At 49.2% G+C, this 21194-nt stretch overlaps 1 protein-coding gene across 1 annotated transcript in view; it reads left to right on the top strand.

The window, feature by feature from the left end:
* The window catches only part of PAFAH1B1 (platelet activating factor acetylhydrolase 1b regulatory subunit 1), a 126125-nt gene that overhangs the window by 100217 nt on the left and 4714 nt on the right, over positions 1 to 21194 (top strand). The window contains exons 8-10 of the mRNA XM_048518758.1: positions 2939 to 3167; positions 19482 to 19583; positions 20705 to 20861. Coding sequence (XP_048374715.1) covers positions 2939 to 3167; positions 19482 to 19583; positions 20705 to 20861 — 488 coding nt within the window. The remainder of the gene's footprint in view (positions 1 to 2938; positions 3168 to 19481; positions 19584 to 20704; positions 20862 to 21194) is intronic.

The following is a 21194-nucleotide window of genomic DNA, read 5'->3' as shown; positions in this document are numbered from 1 at the left end:
AAGAAGCTTGGTTCAGGTACAGGAATTTTCCTCACCTCCTCTTGGGTGAAGACAGATGCAAAGAATTCATTCAGCTTCTCTGCAATCTCCCTGTCATCCTTTAGCACTCCTTTTGTTCCTTCATCATCAAACGGACCTACCGCTTCCCTAGCTGGCCATACTTTTGATGTACTTGAAGAACTGTTTATTGCTGGTTCACAGCCATGCATACCTCATAATCCTTTTTTGCCTGCCTTACAGTTTACTTGTCTTTTGCCACCATTTGTGCTCCTTCTTGTATTCTTCATTAGCTGAGCTGGACTTCCATTTTCTAAAAGACATCTTTTTTTCTGATAATTTCCTCAACGTCCCTTGTTAACCATGGTGGCATTCTTTTGGACTGGGTGCTGCCTTTCCTAGCCTGCGGAACACGTTCCAGCTGAGCTTTTATTGCTGTGTTTTTAAATAACATGTGTTTTAAATAATCTTGGACAGTTTTGACTCTCTTGATTTTCCCTTTCAGCTTCCTGCGCACTATCCCCCTCATCTTTGATAAATTTCCCTTTCTGAAGGCGAATGTAACTACATTAGTAGTTGTCATTTGTTCGCATGGTGAGATACTGAATCTGACAGCATTGTGGTCGTTGTTCCCTATCGGCTCAACAACACTGACTTCCCGCACCAGGTCCTGAGTCCCACATAGAATTAGATCTAGGATCACCTTTCCCCTGGTTGGTTCTACAACCATCTGCTTTAAGCCACAGTCATTTAGCATATCCAGGAATGTTCTCTCCTTACTATGACCTGAACATGCATTTTTCCAGTTTATGTGGGGATAGTTAAAATCACCCATTACCACTATGTTTTTGCTTTTGTTGGCCTCTCTAATTTCTTTTTCCATCTCAGAATCCTCTTGTGCGCTTTGGTCAGGGGGACGATAATATATTCTTAATATTAGACTATCCTTCACACCTGGTATTGATATCCACAGGAAGAGCTAAAGCAAGCAAAAAAACCCCAAACCAATGGTGGGAAAAAATCACCGTAGCAGGCAGTGAGTTTTTAATTCCAATTAGACAAGGGAATTAAAAAGTGCTATTTGACACATTAACGAACACAGTATTTCTGCAAAGCAGATGACTTAATAATGCTTACAAGCTAAGCAGATGGGTTCATAACTTTTAGTATTCATATGTGTTCAAGTGTTCAAAATTCTATACAAACACACAATCTGTAAGGCAGACCTATATTGTAGATATTGTGATGAGGCTGGTAAGAAATATAACATCTAAATCATTTCAGGTTTGAAATTTGAATCAGTTCATACAATTATGCTATGACAGCTTTGCTCATGTGAGCAGGGCCTTGTGAAGGTGCAGCTGTGCAACTGAGTAAGATCAGTAACTGCCAATACCAAGGTTCTCCATAAAGACCTCTATCAAGTAAAATAATCTTCCTGTCACCAAACAAGGTCAGAAGGCTCCTATGCCATTGCTTTTTGCAGAATGTAATAAACAGAACTTTCTAAGAGGGCATTTTAATGACGAGGGGGTACTGATTGTTTGTTGAAAGTTTATTACTGACTTTTAATTTGAGTCTTGAGAAGAAAGGGATTACATAAGAAATGCAAAATGAATGCAACCACAGTTACAATACAAGCTTACAAGTCCCCTGACTGTAATCAAAACTCTGGCTACTAAAAGAAAAAAAATCACCAATAGGCAAAGGAGGGAAAGAAACCAGATGCAGCATAATTAAATATTTGCTAGGAAATGGGGAGGAGGAGGAGGAGGAGGAGGAAAAATTCAAAGGCAACCATAGGTTATGAGCATTTTTTCAGTGGGTGTCAGTCAAGAAGGAAACCCCTCCATGGCAACATCTGGCTGCCCTGTGAAAGATCAGCTACGTATTTATGGCTGAACTGACTCGGTGGAGGCCACGGCTTCAAGGAAGAACAACAGCTAGAGTTGTAAAGGCAGAAAGACTTGGGCATCAGAGAGAAGTTACTGAAACAGACTTCACGACTGTTGCCCAATTATGTAGCTGATGCCAAGAAAGGAGTGAGTGGATTCTGCAATATGGGGACAACAGCATGAAGGAAAAAAGACTTACTTTCATACAGCAGTGCCTGGATTTAAATGTCTGTAGCCAAGAAAAATTCCTAATTTGGTGCAATGCCTAAATGTCACAACAAATGGAAAACAGACTGAAGATTTCCTAAATCAGGAAGTCTTGGATATCAGCACTGTACACTATGGCAAGAAAGAAAGAGGGTAGAACAACCAGCATAAACCAGATTCAAGCTTGATCTCAATCAACTCGGTTTCATCTTATCAGGATCCAGGCTTGCACATAGTAATCACCTGGCAGTCAGTTTGTGGGAGAACGGTCCATTGGATACTCACCGTGAAGGGGCCTTCTCTTGGTAGGCGGAACTCTCTTGGTGGGTGATTTCCACCCCATCTCAGGGAGGCAGGAACAAAAATTCCATCACTTCCTGTTGAGCCTTTGTCTTCATTTTAGCCAGTATTCGTCTGACTGAGCAGTTTAAACAACAGGAAAGCATGAAGTAACATATAACCATAGGGAAAAAACCTCAGAAGTCAACATTAACTGTAACAAGAACAACAGGAATAAAGGAGGGATAGTACATACAACCCTGACACAAGATGTCTGTTGTTGGCAGAGGAAGGGAAACGAGTTTGTCAGCTACCTTAAGTCTCCTTACAGGCAGGGTATAAATCCAAACTCCCCCTCCTCAGTAAGTGGCCCTGATCATCCAAGCTGGCGCACCCCTGGTCGCTGGCAAGCCCCTTTGGTTTGTCTCTTTGCCTTTTCCTGCTCTCATTCAGACATCCTGAATATCTTCTTTAGCTCCACATGGGTGCTGCCGCCCCCCCGTCCTGGGCTGTGGACAGTGTGCTTAACTGATCCCTTGTGTTTTTGTTTTGCGAAACAGTTACTGTGTGAAGACTTTCACGGGACATAGAGAGTGGGTCCGAATGGTGCGACCTAACCAGGATGGCACCCTGATTGCCAGCTGTTCCAATGACCAGACCGTGCGTGTTTGGGTGGTAGCGACAAAGGAGTGCAAAGCGGAACTCAGAGAACACGAGCATGTGGTAGAATGCATCTCTTGGGCTCCTGAGAGCTCCTATTCCACCATATCGGAGGCGACAGGATCTGAGGTAAGGTGGGGGGGGGGGTCATTTCTTCCTGTTCTTCCTTCTCCCTCCCTCCACACATCAATATTCTTATATGCATTCTCATGTGTATTACAGCTGTCTTTGCGGGGGGGGGGCGGCCTCATGTGGGCATGTAGATTCATGTGCCAGCTATCTAAAATGTTCACCTTCTGCTGGCTTCATCCACAGCTGCCATACCTCCTGGTGGGTGCTCCTTCCCTCTTTAGCCGGGGGGGGGGGGGGGGTTCATGCTACATATTGCTTTATTTTGGTATATTTTGAACCTTGCTTTTGTCTTCTTACAAAAAATAAAAAATAAAAAGATGTAAGTAGAATTGTGAATTCATCTGCCATTACTTCCTCCCCCTCCAACGCGCCCCCCGGCTGGGCTCAGCAGGGCAGCAGTGGCAAGCCCCCTCCTACACTTTCCTCCCCCTCCCCCCCCTGCCCCACACACCAGGCTGGCTGCTGCCCTGCCAGCCTAGAACTGGCCGTCCAAAGCCCTCCTTCCCCCCTCCCCCTCTCCAAACACCGAGCTGGGCTCAGCACCTGCCCTCCCAAGGCCCCCTCTTAACTCTTCCCCCGCCCCAAACACCAAGGGACTATTTTCTACTGTGGAAGCATGGTACTCTCTTCTGCCGAAGACTACTGACTGCACTTAGATCTTTTGGTGGAAAAAGGTATTAGTTGTTGTATGTAAAGATCTTGGGGAAATGAAAGCGCAAACTGTTGCTGCTGCTGCTGCTGCTCCTCCTACTCCTCAGCTCAAGGGCTAATAATGGCACCCTAGAAGGGCAGAGTCCTAGTGTGTGTTCTCTGGAGAAGTTTTGGAAATGGCTGAAGTCGAGACTGAAAGGGTGGGGTGCCTGGGGGAGGGAGGAAAGATATGGGAGGCACTTGGCTGGCTGCTGCTCGGTTGGAGAAGAGAGTTCTGGCTACCCGTCTCTGGAGCAGGTCTCCTGTTTATCTGCTACACAGTTCGTTAGCAGGCTGGTCTGCCTTGAAGTGTCAACCGTGAAAATCCGGGAGGGGGGCGTGTCTTGTAATGGAAGGACCCCTGCCTTCCATTTTTGAAACAGCAGTGGGAAGGGATGGGTGTGTCCTGAAGGGCAGAAGTCAGCTGGTTTGAGTTTGGTCCCTTGAAAGAGGCTCCAGAGGTGCATTGAGGTCAGTTGTTGTGAGGGTCTGCCTGGTGGCCACTGTTCACTCTCCCCTGCCCTCTGCTGGCCCCAGGCAAGGAGAGCATGTGAAGCGTCTTCAAGACTGTTTTGTGATAGATGCTTCTTCGTCCGCTCTTTTCTACCAGTGGGTTTCCGTGGCCTTTGAAGTGCTATATACTTTTGATTACCAGCTGCAGACAACAGGCACATTTGTGTAGTTATTCTCGTCTTGGAATTCCAACAGCAGCAGATCATCTGACAGTGTCAGCCCTGAGCACTCTTTTCCAACGTGTTGAAGAACGGCCAGGTTTTTTCTTAAGCTCTTAGGGATCCATAATACATAATCCTTGAAAATCTAGACCGGTAGGGAACTTCAAATTAGGACCAGCACCAGCTTCGTCAGCATGGCCAATTGGCCATGCTGGTAGGGGCTGATGGGAATTGTAGTTCCTGAACATCTGGAGAGCCGCAGGTTCCCTACCCCTGGTCTAGATTTTCAAGGTGCAGATTTCCAAGTGCCCTGCAGGGCACTTCCTTGGACGTTGGTCGAGTTGCTGTTGGCTCCGAGGCTGCCTTTGGCGTTGGTGGGGCTGCCTGTTACTGCCTCCACATTGTCTGCAGCTCCCTGACAGCAGACCCCCTACTACTGTCCTCCATTTCTGCAGCTTCCACCTGACCTGTGGAGCAGGAGACCGGCCCAACTGTCCTCCTTGGGTTTGTCCTCTGCGTCTCATTCATGTCATTGCCAGTTTCAGCATCATGACCGAGTGCCTAGCTGCACTGGGGCCAGTTCTGCTCTGTATCTCCGACGCCTGCCCATCACCAGAAGTGGTCACGCTGCTCTTCTTGGGGTCCTGGCTGGCCATCTCTGCTGACTCCCCTGCAGCGTTTCCTGCTGCTTTACAGGCGTACCACCCTCGTTCTTCTTGTCCACCATCGAGGACCACCTCTCCACGCGGTGCAGGTAACCCCTCTGACGTTTGTGGTGGCCGTCCTTCTCCATCGCCTTCGCCTTGACATTGTTCATGACCCTGAGATGGTGTCCATCGTCTCCTGTCTCTGTCCCTGACTCGGGGGCTGACTTTGGACACCGTGAACCCCATTACCAACCTCCTGTACTCTTTCCCAAAATGCCCCCTCATGACTAAGAACTTCCTCGACTTCACTCGCCCCGACTGGGCAAAGCCTGCTGCTGTTTCTGCCTCTAATCAAGTTCAGAAAGAGGCTGGCGAGTTGGTGTGTTTGGCCTAACTCTGGGCGAGTGTTCCACTCAGACGCAAAGGAGCTTCCCATCCACACCCCAGGACAAGGAGGCTTGCAAACTTGATTGGGTTGGGCGCAGACAACATTAATGGGTTGCACTTGATATGAAAGTAGCTCACCTCATTGCCAGTGATCTTAATTTATATATTGGTATTTATTGGGGTCTACGGTGTTTTATGGTAATTCATTTTGTACACTGCCCACAGCCCTTCCGGGGGGGGGGGGAACGGACGGGACAGCATATGAAAGAAAGAAAGAAAGAAAGAAAGAAAGAAAGAAAGAAAGAAAGAAAGAAAGTCCCAGTACAACATGCATGTGTGGTCTTGCCTTCCCTCTCTGGTTGGTCACTTGCCCTGATGAGCATAGGCCTGCTGTAACGGTTGTGCAGTAGGAGGACAGGCATGTTGGCAAGCAGCTCATCCGTGGGTGCTGCCGCATTGTGGATTCTGGAAAAATATGTAAAAGTTAAGATACCGGTAAATATAGACTTATCGTTCATGGGTATAATAGAAAATAAAACAATAGAAAAACGAAGAAAGACATTCTATAAAATGATGATAAGAGCAGCCCACACATTAATTGCGTTGGGATGGAAAGATACAAGGATGTGGACAATACAGAAGTGGTTAGAATATGTATGGGAACAAGTACAATTAGAATTTTTTAAAATAATGTCAAGGAACCAACTATGGCAAGAAAAACAAATGGGCATGATGAAGACTTGGACTGAATTCGTAGAATGGATGAGAGAAGCCGGAATTCAAGAGTGAGAAGAGAGTAGAATGGATGAACCTGCTGCTGCGCACCTTAAGAAAGAAGAAAGGAATTTTCAGGGTGGGAGGGGAAAAAGGGGGGAAAGTATGGATGGAATATAATGAGGAAATGTGATTGTAAGATTGATCCAAATATGCCAATAAAAAATTACAGTATATATATAAAAAAGCATTGTGGATTCTGCCACCGAGGTTCAGGCTTCCTCCTGCCTGATTGAGGTCTTTGGGCCTCTTGGTTGAAATGAAGCCTGTCTTGGAGGACCTGCCTTTGGATGGGTCTCATCCCTTTAGCGAGAAAGCTGATGAGATGCTTCGCAACGTTAAAAAGATTACTGCCCCTGTGAAATTAGTTGAGTATTCAGGGATTAAGCCTGATACCAGGACCAGCACTCCCTATCAGCTCCCGTCAGCATGGCCAATTGGCCATGCTGGTAGGGGCTGATGGGAATTGTAGTTCCTGAACATCTGGAGAGCCGCAGGTTCCCTACCCCTGGCTTAGCCCCTCCTCAGACTTGCACCTGCAAACCCTGCTACTTTATTAGGTCTCTATACAGAATCCCACCTGTCAGATAAGGTGTACAACAGCAGGCCCTCTGACCCCTAAAATACCGGTTTCACAGGGAGTAAAATAGGGTTGTGTGTTAGCACCTGTGTTATTCAACCTTTTTCTGTACGATCTTGCCCCTACTTTGAATAGTTCGAACTCTCATTGCCCCTATCTGAATGGTGTTCCTTTGTCCATCCTCCTTTATGCCGATGATGCAGTTTTGTTATCAAGAACAAGGTCTGGTCTCAAAAACTCCCTGATCAAATGTGGTGAATATTGTCAAAACAACAAGTTGGTCATTAATTCTGTGAAGTCTAAAATAGTGGTTTTTTCTAATATCTTTTGACCCGTGAGATGGTCCATCCAAGGGGTTGACATCGAACAAGTTAAATTATTCAGATACCTTGGGATAACATTTCATCATAAGTTAAGCTGGACCACTCATAGGGATAACACTCTTAAAGGTTGTAAAAATCTGTCCACGCGGTGCATTGAATTTTTAACATCCATGGTAGGTTTATTCCAGCAGCACTGAAGGTGTTTAATGCCAAGGTGGTCCAGTATCTTTTGTACGGTATCCCCGTCTGGATCCAAGCTTGGCATCAGAACTTGGAACGTATCCAATCAAACGTATCAAAATGGTGGCTTCATATTGAAAAAAAAAAATCTCCTTGGGTTTCTCATGGGAGCCTCTTCATATGCTCACCGCCACGGAGATTTATTATCGTCTAAAGACCAGACTATATGACCATGAATACCAATTTCTCCTGAGTATAGCGCAAAGCTCTTGCTCCCTGTTATATTTTGGGATTATATCCCAGAAATCTTGCCCTGCTGGATGTTTAGAACAGCTTGTCAATTATAAGTGTAGATGGGTCATGACCAGAGCAAGGTGCAACTCTTTCCCTTCAGTCTGTCTTCAAGGTCGCTTCCTTAACATCCCACAAAGCGAATGTAGTTGTCGGTATTGTCCCTATACGACGGACTCAATTTCTCATATTCTGATTTACTGTTCGAAGTATAACATGAGAACTGACCTCAGAGCTTTATTACCATCAGGATGTATGCTTCTTACAGACAAATTAAAAATGTTTAAGCTCTTGAACGATTCTAATGCAGAAATCTCGGCAGCAGTTGCTACATTTTTAATTTGTGACTTACAAGATGTGTAACAGTGATCCTCTTAATGTATTTGGAATGTTCAGTATATCCTGGAGTTTATGCCTAATAAAGGTTTTTGGATTGGATTGATGGCTACTTTATTCTAAGCTCTCATTAGTTCGGGCAAACCTGTCACTAATTATCCTTACTTCTTCCTTGTATTGTACAGGCATGGTGGTGGTGGTGGTGGTGTACATGCTTGACTCTCAAATGTAAGAAACGCCGTCTAATTGTTCCTCTAACAGGTGTTTAAGCAAAGTCTGGGTTCTCCCTGACAGTCTGGTTTTTCTGAACCAGCTAACTAGTTCCTCTGTGGCCGGGTCTGCTGATACGGATGACAGTTGGGGGCTGAGCAGAATAAATGTTGGTGAACAGTTGGAACTTTCATCTGTGCCACAATGTCCGGGGTTTCTTCTCTTGTCAAGTGCTGTATGTGTAGTTGTGTGCTTTGTGTATTTGACCTTGGTTCCCACTCGTATGTGCGCCTAAATTCTCTTTTGACTGGGCACTTGGAGTTTGGGCTAAGGCATATTATTCATGTCTGTGTGCTATCTTCTCTTTGAATTCCTTCTGTGAGAATACTCTTTGTTTATGTTATCTGGGGAGAGGTGGGGTGTTGAACTGATTTTATACTTTTGCTGGAACTCTCCTGTCTTGGTTTCGAATCTGTCTTCCCCAGTGAACAAAGAACTGTTTGTAGTTACTTTGCCTGGACTCCGTCTGTTTGTTACATTAGGAGAACTCTCCCTTTTTCAGAGTGCCCTTTGATAGGTGACTGTACAAGGTTGCCTGATGTCTGGCATTAACTGACAGTTGTTGGAATCTGTTGGACCCTGGATCCCCTCTGATGCAGAGTCTGAGGTGTCCCCCAAAGAGGGACCCGCAGACATTCCTCAGGTGGTCCTGCTTCACGAGGCACCTCCTCTGGAGGCGCTTTCTCTGGTGGCTTCCTCGTGGCCTCAATCCGCCTGGAGCCTGAATTTACAGCCTTGCGGGACCCTGGACCTGCTCTCAGTGGCAGTCGCAGAGCCATGTCGGTTTGTAGCTTGCCGGCTGCTGGTCGAGCTGAAGACCCCGGTGGTGGTGCGGTTGTGGGACACGTCCCCTCAGTTACCCACCAAGTCACGACCCGGCGTCGTGTGGATTACAAACCCACGGCTCTCCGTTTTTTTCAAGAAATCGGTCTTTCAACCATTCATGGCTCTACTAGAGAATCCCTGGAACGATTCCTGGACCGGCAATTTGAGGACTTGATGGCCCAGTTCCAGCTCCACAGTACTGGGGCTCGATCCAAGGTTCCGTGTCCCTTATCAGATGCTGAAGACTCCCAGGTTCAAATACGTACCCTTGAAGAGCGCCTGCATCTGATGGAGGTGCGAGTGACCCAGGCCGAAACAGGAGCTGGAACATCACCTCCAATTCCAAATGGAATGTGAACAAGGAGAGGAGGAATCCTATGATGAGTGTAAGGAATTCCATAGAAGCAGAAATAAAAGGCTTTTGGGAGTAAAAGTCCATTTATTAAGACATCTTAGAAAGCTCAAGTACACGCAGTGGCAGGAATGGCACTTCCCGCCAGAAGCACAGGTTATAACACCATTCACCCCATCCCCCCTTCCTGCTTCCCATGGGAACGGAGTCTTCATCTCCCGCGCAAAGATAAAGTCTCCGCCGATGCATCTGGCCCATCGCCCGGGCTGTGGAATGCACTCAAGGTTACTTCACCATCAACACCATTGAATCCTTTACACTCTGCCTCCCCTAAAGAAGACCCCTTCCCCAGGTTTAGCGGAAAGGCGCGCTGTGGAAAAGCAGAAATAAGGGTGGGGCTTGGCAATTTTCAGCCGGGAATAAAACCCATTGATTATACCCAGAGGAATATCCTACCCTAAGAGACTAAATATTGCAAGCTGCCATGTATTAAAGCGCGAGAGTCCAGGAGGAAGGCCAACTCTCAGAGTTGCAAGGCCAATAATCAATAGTCGTTGTGGGGCTCTCCGGCGGTCGTACAGGCATCGAAGCGGAGTCCTTGAGCAAGCTGGAATGGAAGACAGGCTTGGATGTTACTAAGAGAGTTAGGCAAATCTAAGCCGGCAGTGACATCATTAATCACTTTAGTAAATCTTGAAAAGGTCCCACAAATCTCTTTGCCAAGTTTGGAATATTTATGCACGCCTCTTGAGATTTTTTTGTAGATAAATACACCCAGGAGCCCACCACGCGAGAGGGGCAAAATCCGAAGCCGTAAGCTTATCCGCTTGCAGTTTTGGGGAGTCCTTTGCTTTGTTGTAAGTTGTCTGGATCTTACTTCCATCCCTCGGCTAGGGGATGAAACTCCATTGTTGAAATTCTGGGGGGGGTCCAAAGCTGCCATGGTAGTTGTGGGCAACGGTATGGAAGGGCGAGCTTCTACTGCATGACACAATTTCAAAGGGCTTTCTTTGTACTACTATGAACCGCATTGTTGTAGGCGCATTACGCGAAACGTGGAATAAGCTCGCACCAATTGTCTTGGTGGTAGTTGGTGTAACAACGTAAATACTCAGCTCTAGGGTTCATTGAGCCCGGTTTTCCTCCGCCTCGGCCACTTTGAACGCGGTAGGGGGCGGCGATGGCCGGGCGGCCCCCCAACAACCCCAAAAAACGCTTTCCAGAACTTGAGATGAATTGGGGGCCGCGGTCGGAGACCACCTTAACGGGGGCGGAATGGAGACGGTAAACATGTTGAATAAACAGCCGTATAACTTAGGAGCCGAGGGGATGGAAGCACATGGAATAAAATGGGCTTGTTAGAGAATAAGTCTACCACCACCCATAAAACCGTGGTTGCCAAGGACTTCGGCAAATCTGTAATAAAAATCCATGGAGATGACTTCCTAAGGGCGGAGGCTACCGGGAGAGGTTTCATTAGTCCATCGCGCTTTCCCGGGATGGTTTTGGCTTCTGCACAAACCGAAAGCAGCCTTTAATGTATGCCTCAATGTCTTTTGCGGCATTGCGCCAGCCACCAGAACCGCCGGGCGGGCTAAATGCAGAGTTTTCAAAAGCCAAAATGTCCAGCCGAACGTGGGCATCGCGGGCAAGCCAAGAACCTGCTTTCATGGAGGGGAGGCATCGCACTAACATTCCCTCCGCCAAACTCCATTCTCCAAACGCAATTGGGAGTCTCCTCTTCGCTGGAGGGCGCTCGCGGTTTCAGCCCCTCTGGGCCTCCCGGAAGTTCCCGCAGGAAAGGAGAGACGGAGACTGGGAATGGGGTGGAGGGAGAAGTGGATCGCTTGGAGATCGGGTGACAGCCAACCCCAACTGGGAGGGGGAAAGAACAGCGCGGGAATGTCTCGTGAAGGCAGCTCCACACCTCCCTCCCTCGGGTAGAGCTGAGCCAGCCAGTTTGTTGGTTTTCCCAGGGAAAAATGGACTGTAAAAGCAGAAACGAGAAAGAAATCAACGCCCAACGGTTAGTTTTGGCGGACATCTTGGAGGGGGGTAAGTGGAAAGAGCTGCCAGGTTTTTATGATCCAATTAAACTTTGAAAGGGGTAAGCTTAGGCCCTCCAGCCAGTGCATACATGCCAAGTGGGAGAGTGCTACTTTGATGGGCCGCAGTTCTCTTTGTCTCCCAGCAGTCCAGTTGAGTTCAGCACCAGAGAATTTTTTTTTAGGACAAATAAGCACACGGAACCAGCCTACTCATCTTTATTTTTCTGCAACAGGGCAGTCTCTAAGTGCTTTGTCCGGGAGGCATCCACGCGGAACTTCCATAAACGGGAGATCTGGGTCCAATAGTGCTTTAGGATAGGGTTCCTGTAAACGCAGGATTTTAATAGTTGAAAGGCTGTTTGACATTCCTCAGACCAGGAAAGGGGGGGCCCCGGCTTCATGGACAGTGGATCTTTACCCTTAGTGCAGAGAGGTCTGGTGAGAGGGAGAGCCAGTCTCAGGTATCTGGGGTATAAAGCTCACGTATAGAAACAGCAAAACCAAGAAACGACTGGAGTTCTTTTTTTTGGTATGCGGTATGGTGGGGCAGGCTCATTGGAGGACTGGAGGCCAATTTTAGCAGGATCCATTTTAAGCCCTGCGGCTCAATAGATCCGTAAACCTAAAATAGTCGAAATGGAGGTCTGATTGAAAACAGCATTTGGAGAGTTTGGCAAAGAGAGAGTTGTCAAGCAAGCCGCTTCAATACCTCCCTCAACCAATATTTCATGCTCTTTCTATGGTTTGTGAGTAAATTAAAACGCCATCTAAGTATTACCTGACAACTCCCTTTGTACAGTAAATCCATGGAGAACTTCAAGCTGATAAGGGCCATAAAAGCTCCGGGGCCCCTACTTAACCCGAAATGGCATTATTAAATATTCAAACTGTCTCAAACTCCTTTTGTGTTAAACGTGAGTCAGGTGTTCATAGCCTTCAGCAATTCTTGACTCTGTAGTAAGCTTCTCTCAAGTCCAATTTAGTAAAAATAAAAGCGCCCTTTGCCGAGAGAAAGTGCATCTAAAAGGTCCTTGATCAAAGGCAAAGTGATATTTATTGACAGGGGAGACCGCGATTGAGACTCCTCGATAATCTGTGCAAAAGTCAGAAGACTCCATCTTTCTTTTGACAAACAAAACGGAGCAGCTGCGCAGGTGTGTTTTGGTAGCCCGGCCACAGATGAACTCCAGCGAGCAAGCAGTTCTTGTCCAAGAAGGCACGGGGTTCTCCCTCATTGGGACTCATGCTGTAGATTCTACCTTTGGGTAGTTGTGCCCCTGGTTGTATATAAAGCGGACAATTTTACAGTCAGTGTCTCTGTGGGTGGCAACTGATCGCGATCTCCTGCTCCTGAAAAACTCCCCTGGCTAGATCATGATGTGCAGGTGGGATGCCAATAGAATCGGGAGCAATCACTGAGGAAGCCAGGAGAGGGGGTGTGGCCAGAGACGCTTGGTTTTCTCCCCAATTCATGTGTTCACCGCAGGGAGGGTCAGTGAATTTCCTAGGGATCCATTTTCCAAATGAACTTTGGTTCATGTGTAACAATAAATCCAAGGCATGCCCAAAACTATGGAGTGTTTATTTCACTGGCTTCAAAATTAAAATCTAATTTCTCCCAATGGTCGTATGCTTAACGGAGGAGAACCGGCTGTGGTGTTTGTAACTTTCGGGTCGGGTCCTTCACTCCCCGGTGAGGGTCACTGCCATTCATTTGGGTGAATCGGTAGCGGGCTTAGCCAGGGGAATCTTCGGTCCAGACTCCAAATTCTCTGGGGCTACCTGGGGCCGTGATTAAGCAGTGGGAGCAGCCGGAATCCACAAGGGCCAAGGCTAGTAAATGCGAAAGTGTGTTTAGCGGGTTGGCCAGAAATGCTTGAACAGTATTGAGCTGCTGCCTTCACCTCACCGCTAGAGCTCAACAATTCCATGTCCATGGGAGGCTGAAGAAAGGCAAACAGCTGCTTCCCTCCCTCTGGGTCGCCTTCTGTAAACTGGGGCTTTCTAGACGAAAGCCTGCTAGGAGGCATGGCCCTGACTCCTGAGCGCGTATGGTTTGGCAGACGGAGCAGCGCTGGAGCTGGAGCCGTTGGTTTTGTTTCGGGGACAGTTGGCGCTGCTGGGGATGACCTCGGCCCTCCGCAGTAAAGACACAATCCCAGCTCGGGCGACTGGGCGCTCAGGAGGTGGTTTTTTCCTGTGAAGGGCTGGGTTTGACTTGGTGGACACAGTAGTGGTTTCTGGTGGCCGCATGGCCTCCTTGACGAAATTTATTCAAATCCAGACGCTCACTCTCAGACCCCAAATCTGGATCCAATCTGCAATAGTAATGAGGAACCCGAATTAAAAACACCGCTTCACGTGAGCTTCTGTCATTCACAGCATCCGGAGAAGTATTCGTCAGATTTCCATGCTTCAGGCCACTCTCAGGAGGAAAGTTTTCCAGCAGCCGCCGCGATCGTAAATTCACGGGCAAATTCCTGCAACGTATGGCCGGTTGCCTCTGCTGGATGGTTCTTGGATGGTGCGGATAGCTTCATTCTCGGGCGCTCTGGATCTTGAAAAGCTGCCATTTCCAGGTTTGGAGGCAGAAATGCGGGCACTCAGCCAGAGTCCCTCATCCTGCAAATCCAAAAGAGTCACTTAATCCAGTCGGGTTGCCTGTCCTTCCCCATCCAGGGACTGAGCCGATGTCCGTGATTTTTTCGCTGGCCAGACCGGGTATAAATCATCAAGTAGTCTTCCAAGTGGGGTCATTGAGTTGCAAGATGAAGTAGGGAAGCTTGAAGCGTAGTCCCATCAAAACGGGCTGGAGTATCGGGGCCGCATAGTAGCCCCGCCTCGACCGCTCTGGCGCCTGCTGGGAGAGGTGGTTATGCCGGGTTGAGCAGGTTGGGCAGGCAGCTGTTGCACGGGGCCGGAATCGGGGCGCCATGGCGGTGATTGCCAGCTGGATGCTTGGGTGGCAGGACTCCAGGTACGGCCCCCCCCCTGGCAACCGGGTGCATGACCGGGGCAAGCCAGCATAGACTCCAAATCCTGGGGCTTCCTGGTCTGCTGCCTCCTCCTAGTTCCCTCTCCAACGCAGCTTCAGATCCCTCTCCTGGGCGGCAGTCAATGCATCCCAGCGCGATGCAAAGCAGCTTTTTTCTCGCTCCACCCTAGCCAGTTCATTCCGCTAAGGGCTTCAGTGAGCTCACTTTATGCAGGCGCAGAGCCTGAACGCTTTCGCTGCAAGCTGTAAATCCAGTCTGGAATGTTCCAGGACTCTTTACTTCATGGACTGACAGATTCTGGGCATAGTTGTCGCTGGAGCCGCTTTTCTTGGCACGGGTCCAACCCGAAGTGGACTTCTTTGCGCTAAGCTGTTCCCGTCCCTCTTGCAGGTTTCGCGGCATTTGCTGCAGTAATTGTGCCCGCTCTCCTCCCATTTAGCTGGCGCTTCCACGGTTCCATGCCGCTTGGGTATCTCGCAGAAAGTCGCCCACTTCAATATCCCAGTCCTCTCGACAGCGGGAGAGGAAACCGGTCCGGCTTGGGAATGCAGGCTTTCTTCGGACTCTTCGCCGCCTGGAAGCGTAGACATCGGAGACACCGTGAGTAGCCAGAAGCCACCGGTGGCTCCCCTCGAGGTACCCTTGCGCGGTCGCTGGGTCCCGATTAGGGGTCCGGATTGGGAAGCTGCACGGATACCCCTCCAATTCCAGGTTTATCCCGCCGTGTCCTTTGGACGGGCCCTGTGCTGTGCCACGGGGTGGTTCCTTGGGAGCATCACCAAAATACGAAATCCAGGGAATTGTTCAATGACTATTCCTAAGCTACCGGATGAAAGGTGGTCAAGTCCCGCCTCCTCCATGACAGGTTGCATCTGAGGTTTGTAATCCACACGAAAACGGTAGAGATCCTCGGGATCCACAGGCGCCGCATCCATAGACAGCGTTTCCAAACGACTCATGGAAGTCCCCATGGTCGCCGCCACGCCCCTCGCTGCCCAACGAGTAAGTAAAGCGAAGATCTCTGCGTATGATAATGGTGGACGGAAAGAGCCACCAGCGAGGTCTCGCTCTCCCGCCGGGTTCCTCCAGATCCAGAAGGGAAAGGTCGGAGCTCCTCTTTGGGGCTACCGTGACCTTCCTCGCAGTAACATTCAACCTCTCCATCGCGAAGCACAAGAGGTCCACTGCACAGGAATATAGATGACTTCAGGATTCCTGCCACAATGTAAGGGAATTCCATAGAAGCAGAAATAAAAAGGCTTTTGGGAGTAAAAGTCCATTTATTAAGACATCTTAGAAAGCTCAAGTACACGCAGTGGCAGGAATGGCACTTCCCGCCAGAAGCACAGGTTATAACACCATTCACCCCATCCCCCCTTCCTGCTTCCCATGGGAACGGAGTCTTCATCTCCCGCGCAAAGATAAAGTCTCCGCCGATGCATCTGGCCCATCGCCCGGGCTGTGGAATGCACTCAAGGTTACTTCACCATCAACACCATTGAATCCTTTACAATGAGGAATGGGATTTACAGGAACTGTTGGGAGATGAGGCATCCCCACCAGCTCCCGCCACCGGATATTAACGCCCAGCTGGAAGCGGCCTATGATCAGGGTCGTCGGGAATACCGTGATTCGCAAGGATCTGCCTTGGAACAGGCTAAACTTGAACTGCAGCAGGCCCGCAACCGCTTGTTGGAGGAACAAGCCCGCCAGCATCAGGAGATAGCTCTTGCCGCTGACCAGGAGCGCCAAGTGCTGTTCCAAGAACTTCAGCAGGATCGTGCCCGTTTGCAGGAGGAACGTGATCGCCAGCAGAGGGATCTCGAGCTGGCGACTGAATTGCATCACCAGGAACTTATTGAGGAACGTCAACTTCTTCTACAACTTAGGGAACAACCAGATATGGAGTTGGCTGCCGGTTGTCAGGCGGATGCTACTTGTGCAGCCTAACTTGGCCAGATTCAACAGGAGCGTGAGGCGCTTCAACGCGAGCGTGAAGACCTGAGAAGGCAACAGACCCTTCAAGACATTGAGAACTGTGAGCGAGCTACAGCAGCCCAGCTTCAACAGGATCTGGCAGCTCAAGGAGCTGACCTGCATTTTGAATGCCAAAGAATTGAGGCCGAATGTACTTGCCTCCGGGAAGCAGCGGTGCACGTCGATCAGGCCCAGACAGCGCCTCCCGGGTTAGCCCAACCTGACCTGGTTCCGCAACGAGGTTCACGCGCCCCAGCTGCCCAACCTTTGGGACAACGTACTCGAGCGGCACAGTCCCCTGCTCCACCAATGCCTGGTTCCTGGAGAGGCTTCCCACGACCCAAGATCCCCGCTCGTTTCGATGGGAATCCTGCTAAACTTCCCTATTTCCTTCTTCAATTAGAAACCCATATGGTTGAATATGACGACATGTATTGAACCGAAAATGAGAAAATCCGAGATGTTGGGTCTGCTCTGGATGGGGAAGCAGCTGAATGGTATGTGGAACTGTTCAATCGAGACTCTGGTGAATTGACGTCCCTGCCTAACCTTCTGCAAGGACTGCGTTTGCGTTTTGAAGATCTACATGCAAGTACCCAGGCCAAGAAAGACCTCAAGGCTCTGCGCCAGGGAAGTAAACCGTCTGCTGAGTTCGCCTGCCAACTCAGAGCATTGGCGGGGAAAATAAATGATTGGGCCAATCGCATGTTGGCAGAACTGTTCTATGATGCCGTGCATCTTGAGATCCCTGCAGGTGGGCTGTGATGAATCAAGAACCCAAACCAAATGGATCGAGGTGGGGAGTGAAATTGCAGCCCACCTCGGGCGTTAGAAAGTTGGGATTCAAAGGCTCCCCCTCCTCAACGGCCTTCTGTTCCTGCTCGCTGTCCACTGGCTACTCAACCTGCGGGCGAATCAGTTTCGGATCGCCGGCGTCGCTTGGGTCTCTGCCTCTACTGTGGGGAAGCCGGCCATATGGCTGCGTCGTGCCCTAAGAAACCCAAAACCGCAACTCCATCTGCCAAGCCTGCCTCTAAGGCTCCAGCCGCCAAGGCCCAAAGGACCCCAAGAGCCCCCGTGGCAGCTCCAAAGCTCTGGCTGTGGAGGATTCTGATTTCGCTGATGCCAAAGACACCACCCTGGGCCTCAGCCTGACAACCTCGGCTTCTAAGGATGCTGCCGATACGACCAAGGATGGGGTGAGGGACGGAGGTCGCCCCAGTACCCTTATTACTGTTCTATCTAACCCGGCTAAGAACACTTGCATAATTGCTCGAGCCCTGCTTGATTCTGGGTGTTCCCACTGCCTCATGCGCCCAGAGTTGGCTGAAGACCTGGGATTATAAATTATTCCCTTGCTCAAGCCAATTCCTTTCACCCAAATGGATGGCAGTCCTCTAGGAGGGGGTCCGGCACGATTTAAGACCGAAACGGTGCTCCTACATTGTCCTGAACACCGTTAGAGGAAATTGATGCCGTGCTGTACGAAGGGGCGATTGCTGAGGTTCCCCAAGATCAGGATGCCTGTGAGTTGTGCTCATGCTACTTTTTGGTGAATAAAAAGATGGTGAAAAGTGTCCTATTTTGAACCTTCAGCTTCTGAATAAGCATATGTGGGTAAGAAAGTGCCCGACATTTTCCCCCTTATATCCGTGGGACTTTGGTTTGCAGTGTTAGACTTGCGTGATGCTTATTTACACTAACGTTTGCAAATTCCTACGCTTCCCCTGTTCCCATAAGGCCATGGTGGCGAACCACTGCCATAAGGCGTATGAGAATACTGTGTTGCTGTTCGACCTTGCCACTGCCCTCAGAACCTTCACCAAGTGCCTGGCAGTGGCCTTGGCTTAGTGGGCCGATCATGGGTGTGCAGTGTTTCTGTATCTTGATGATTGGCTCTTTGTCGCATTGTCAGTGGAACTTTTCCAATCCCAGGTAGCATTCACCATGGCTGCTTTGCAGAGTTTGGGTCTTCTGGTTAACTTGGAAAAACCTAGACTCTAAACGGTACAGTTGGTGGAGTTTATTGGTACCTGATTAGACTTGGTTGCTTTTTGTGCCTTTCGACTTCACTCTAGGTAATTGGTTTTGATGTTTAGGTGTTTACCAACGCTTCCCTCCTTGACTGGCATGTGCAATGTAATTGCAATGTACTGGGCAAGTAATGAGACCAGTGTGGCAAGCGTTGTTCAAATAGTGTGCCTCACGCCCAACTCCACAGTGATGAAGCTTGCCACTCCCATTGTGGGCCTGCACAGTGAACCCATGAAAATGACATGCAGCGTTGCACTTACCTGTAGTTGTAGTTCATTGAGTGGGCTCCTGTGCAGACACCCCCCCCTTGCTCCGACCCTGCCGTGGGCTGCTCTTTGAGATGTTTGCTTTTTGTGTCATTGGCCACGGTGGTGGTGGAAGGGCTGAGGGGAGGTGCACTCTTCCCCAACTGGCCATCTGACCTTAGGCAGGAAGGTTTCACACCTTCACCGCTGGGGGAGGCGGAGTGAGTGCATTTCTAGTCAGCTAGTTGGCAACTACAAGCTTCCTCTTCTGCTGGGCTGGCCTGTGCACATGTGCAGACCCAATGTGTGCCTGCACAGGAGCCCACTCAGTGAACTGCAGTGACAGGTAAGTGCAACCCTGTATTTCTCTTTTGGATAGAATGCCATATTCCTGTAGCTCTGGAATTACTCCTCTGGTTGGCTTTGCTCAGTAGCAGCTATGTTGGTTCACTCGAAATGAAACTTCCAAACAAATTTGCTGTCCAATGTAGGGTGTTTTTGGATGCTTTTGAGTTCTTTTTTTCTTGCCCTCGTTGGCTGAGGAAACCCAGCTTTGAGGGCGGCCATGCTGTTTGTGAATGAATGAATGCGGCAGCCGTGGCTTCTGCGTAGCGTGCAGGAGAGTTGAATGTGTGCTGCTTGTGAATCAAGTCATGACTTACACATTTTGTCTCCTCTGTAGACTAAGAAGAGTGGCAAGCCGGGGCCTTTCCTGCTCTCTGGATCTCGAGACAAGACCATCAAGATGTGGGACATTAGCACTGGCATGTGCCTTATGACCCTGGTAAGTTCTGCGTTCACACACTGACTTCAAGCCAGTTCACCATCCTTATCGAGGGAACCTCTTGGACTGGATGATCTCAAACTGTTATCCCAGCTAAATGGAATCAATAGAATTAGACGTGTAATTTGGGGAGGGGGAATAAATGGTTCGTAGGGGATGTATTTGTTTGTGTATTCTGGGTGGTGACTCAGTCAAGGAAGCTGCAGCCCTCAGTTCACATGACCTGAACAAGGTACTGCTTGACAGGGCCCCATCAATTGGAAGCCACCGGAGGGCCCGTCATGGGCTTCCTCACTCTCTCTTTCTCGCTCTCCTACATACACGCATTCTGGGAGGAGCAGATGTGAATCAGGCTTGAGCTTCTGACAGGAATAGGTCGTGCCTTTTCACCATAAGCAAGAAAAGATGGGGAGGGGGGCAATGCTTTTGGCTCTGTCAGTGGGACGGCCCCCTCGAGCTTGGTGAGGCAACATCTCAGATTGCCTCCATCTCTTCTTCTCAGCATTCAGAGCATTCACTTCTACAGGGAGTCAGTACGACTTTGGGGGGATGTCTTATGGTCCTTGTCAATCTATGACTTAGAAGGAGATTGAGAACTAGTGGCAGCTCCTTCTAACTGTCCCTACTGGCAAGAAATGAGAGACCATATAGACCTGCTTATCTCATTTTGGATCTTCAAGCCTCTCCTGCCTCCATTCTGTTGGATGGAGGTCAGTAGTTGGGTTGGTGTGACCCTCCCGAGAGTCCGTGTGTTTTTGTTCCAGGTATTGGCCATGTCATCTTGCCCCACAAGGAGGTGAGGTGTATCAGAGAACTTGTCTGGGGCTTCCCTAGAAGGCACCTGCTACTTCCTTTTCCCATTGTGAATAGCCACAAGTGCCAGAACCAGTTTGGTTAGCAAGGTCACGCTAAAGCTAGAAGAAAATCCCTCATGGATTCAAGCCAGGCTCAGCTGAGACTTCTTTCCCCTTCTTGATTCTTGTGAAAGAGGCAGGCATGGTCTTCACATTCCTTTCCATCCTAGAAGATCATGGCAACCAATCTGGGACCAGGGGTGAGAGCAAAGTATTTGGACTCTGACTTGCTGTCCTTGTCTGTGACCGGGGGCTTCTCTTTTGAAGGTGGGCCACGACAACTGGGTTCGTGGTGTCCTGTTCCATTCTGGGGGGAAATTCATTTTGAGCTGCGCTGATGATAAGACCTTGCGTGTCTGGGACTACAAGAACAAACGGTGCATGAAAACTCTCAACGCGCACGAACACTTTGTGACCTCGTTGGGTATGTATCCATGGTTGAGGGCATTTGGGGTAGAGTGGGAGCCAGCAGGAGGCTTCCTCTGCCTGAGCTGTGGTTGCTCTTGAAACCAGGCGGGCCACCCTTCCCAAGCAGGAGGTGGCAACCAAGGGGGTGGAGTGCTCGGAGCCCCTTTCCTAGCCTGTGATCAACAAGACAGCTCAGGTTGGTAAAGTTGTATGTAGGTGAGGGGAGGAGACGAGTGAGGGTTTTTTTTTCATTTTCCCATAATACTGTAACTTGGAGGCATTCAGGGAAGTTGAGGGGCCAAACTGCCATGTGGAACAACTCATTACATGGTGGAGTTCATGGACATTG

Source organism: Sphaerodactylus townsendi, linkage group LG16, assembly GCF_021028975.2.
Source record: "Sphaerodactylus townsendi isolate TG3544 linkage group LG16, MPM_Stown_v2.3, whole genome shotgun sequence".
Classification (NCBI taxonomy): Eukaryota; Metazoa; Chordata; class Lepidosauria; order Squamata; family Sphaerodactylidae; genus Sphaerodactylus; species Sphaerodactylus townsendi.
The sequence above is the reverse complement of the archived record's forward strand: the minus strand, read 5'-3'. Positions and strand labels throughout refer to the sequence as shown.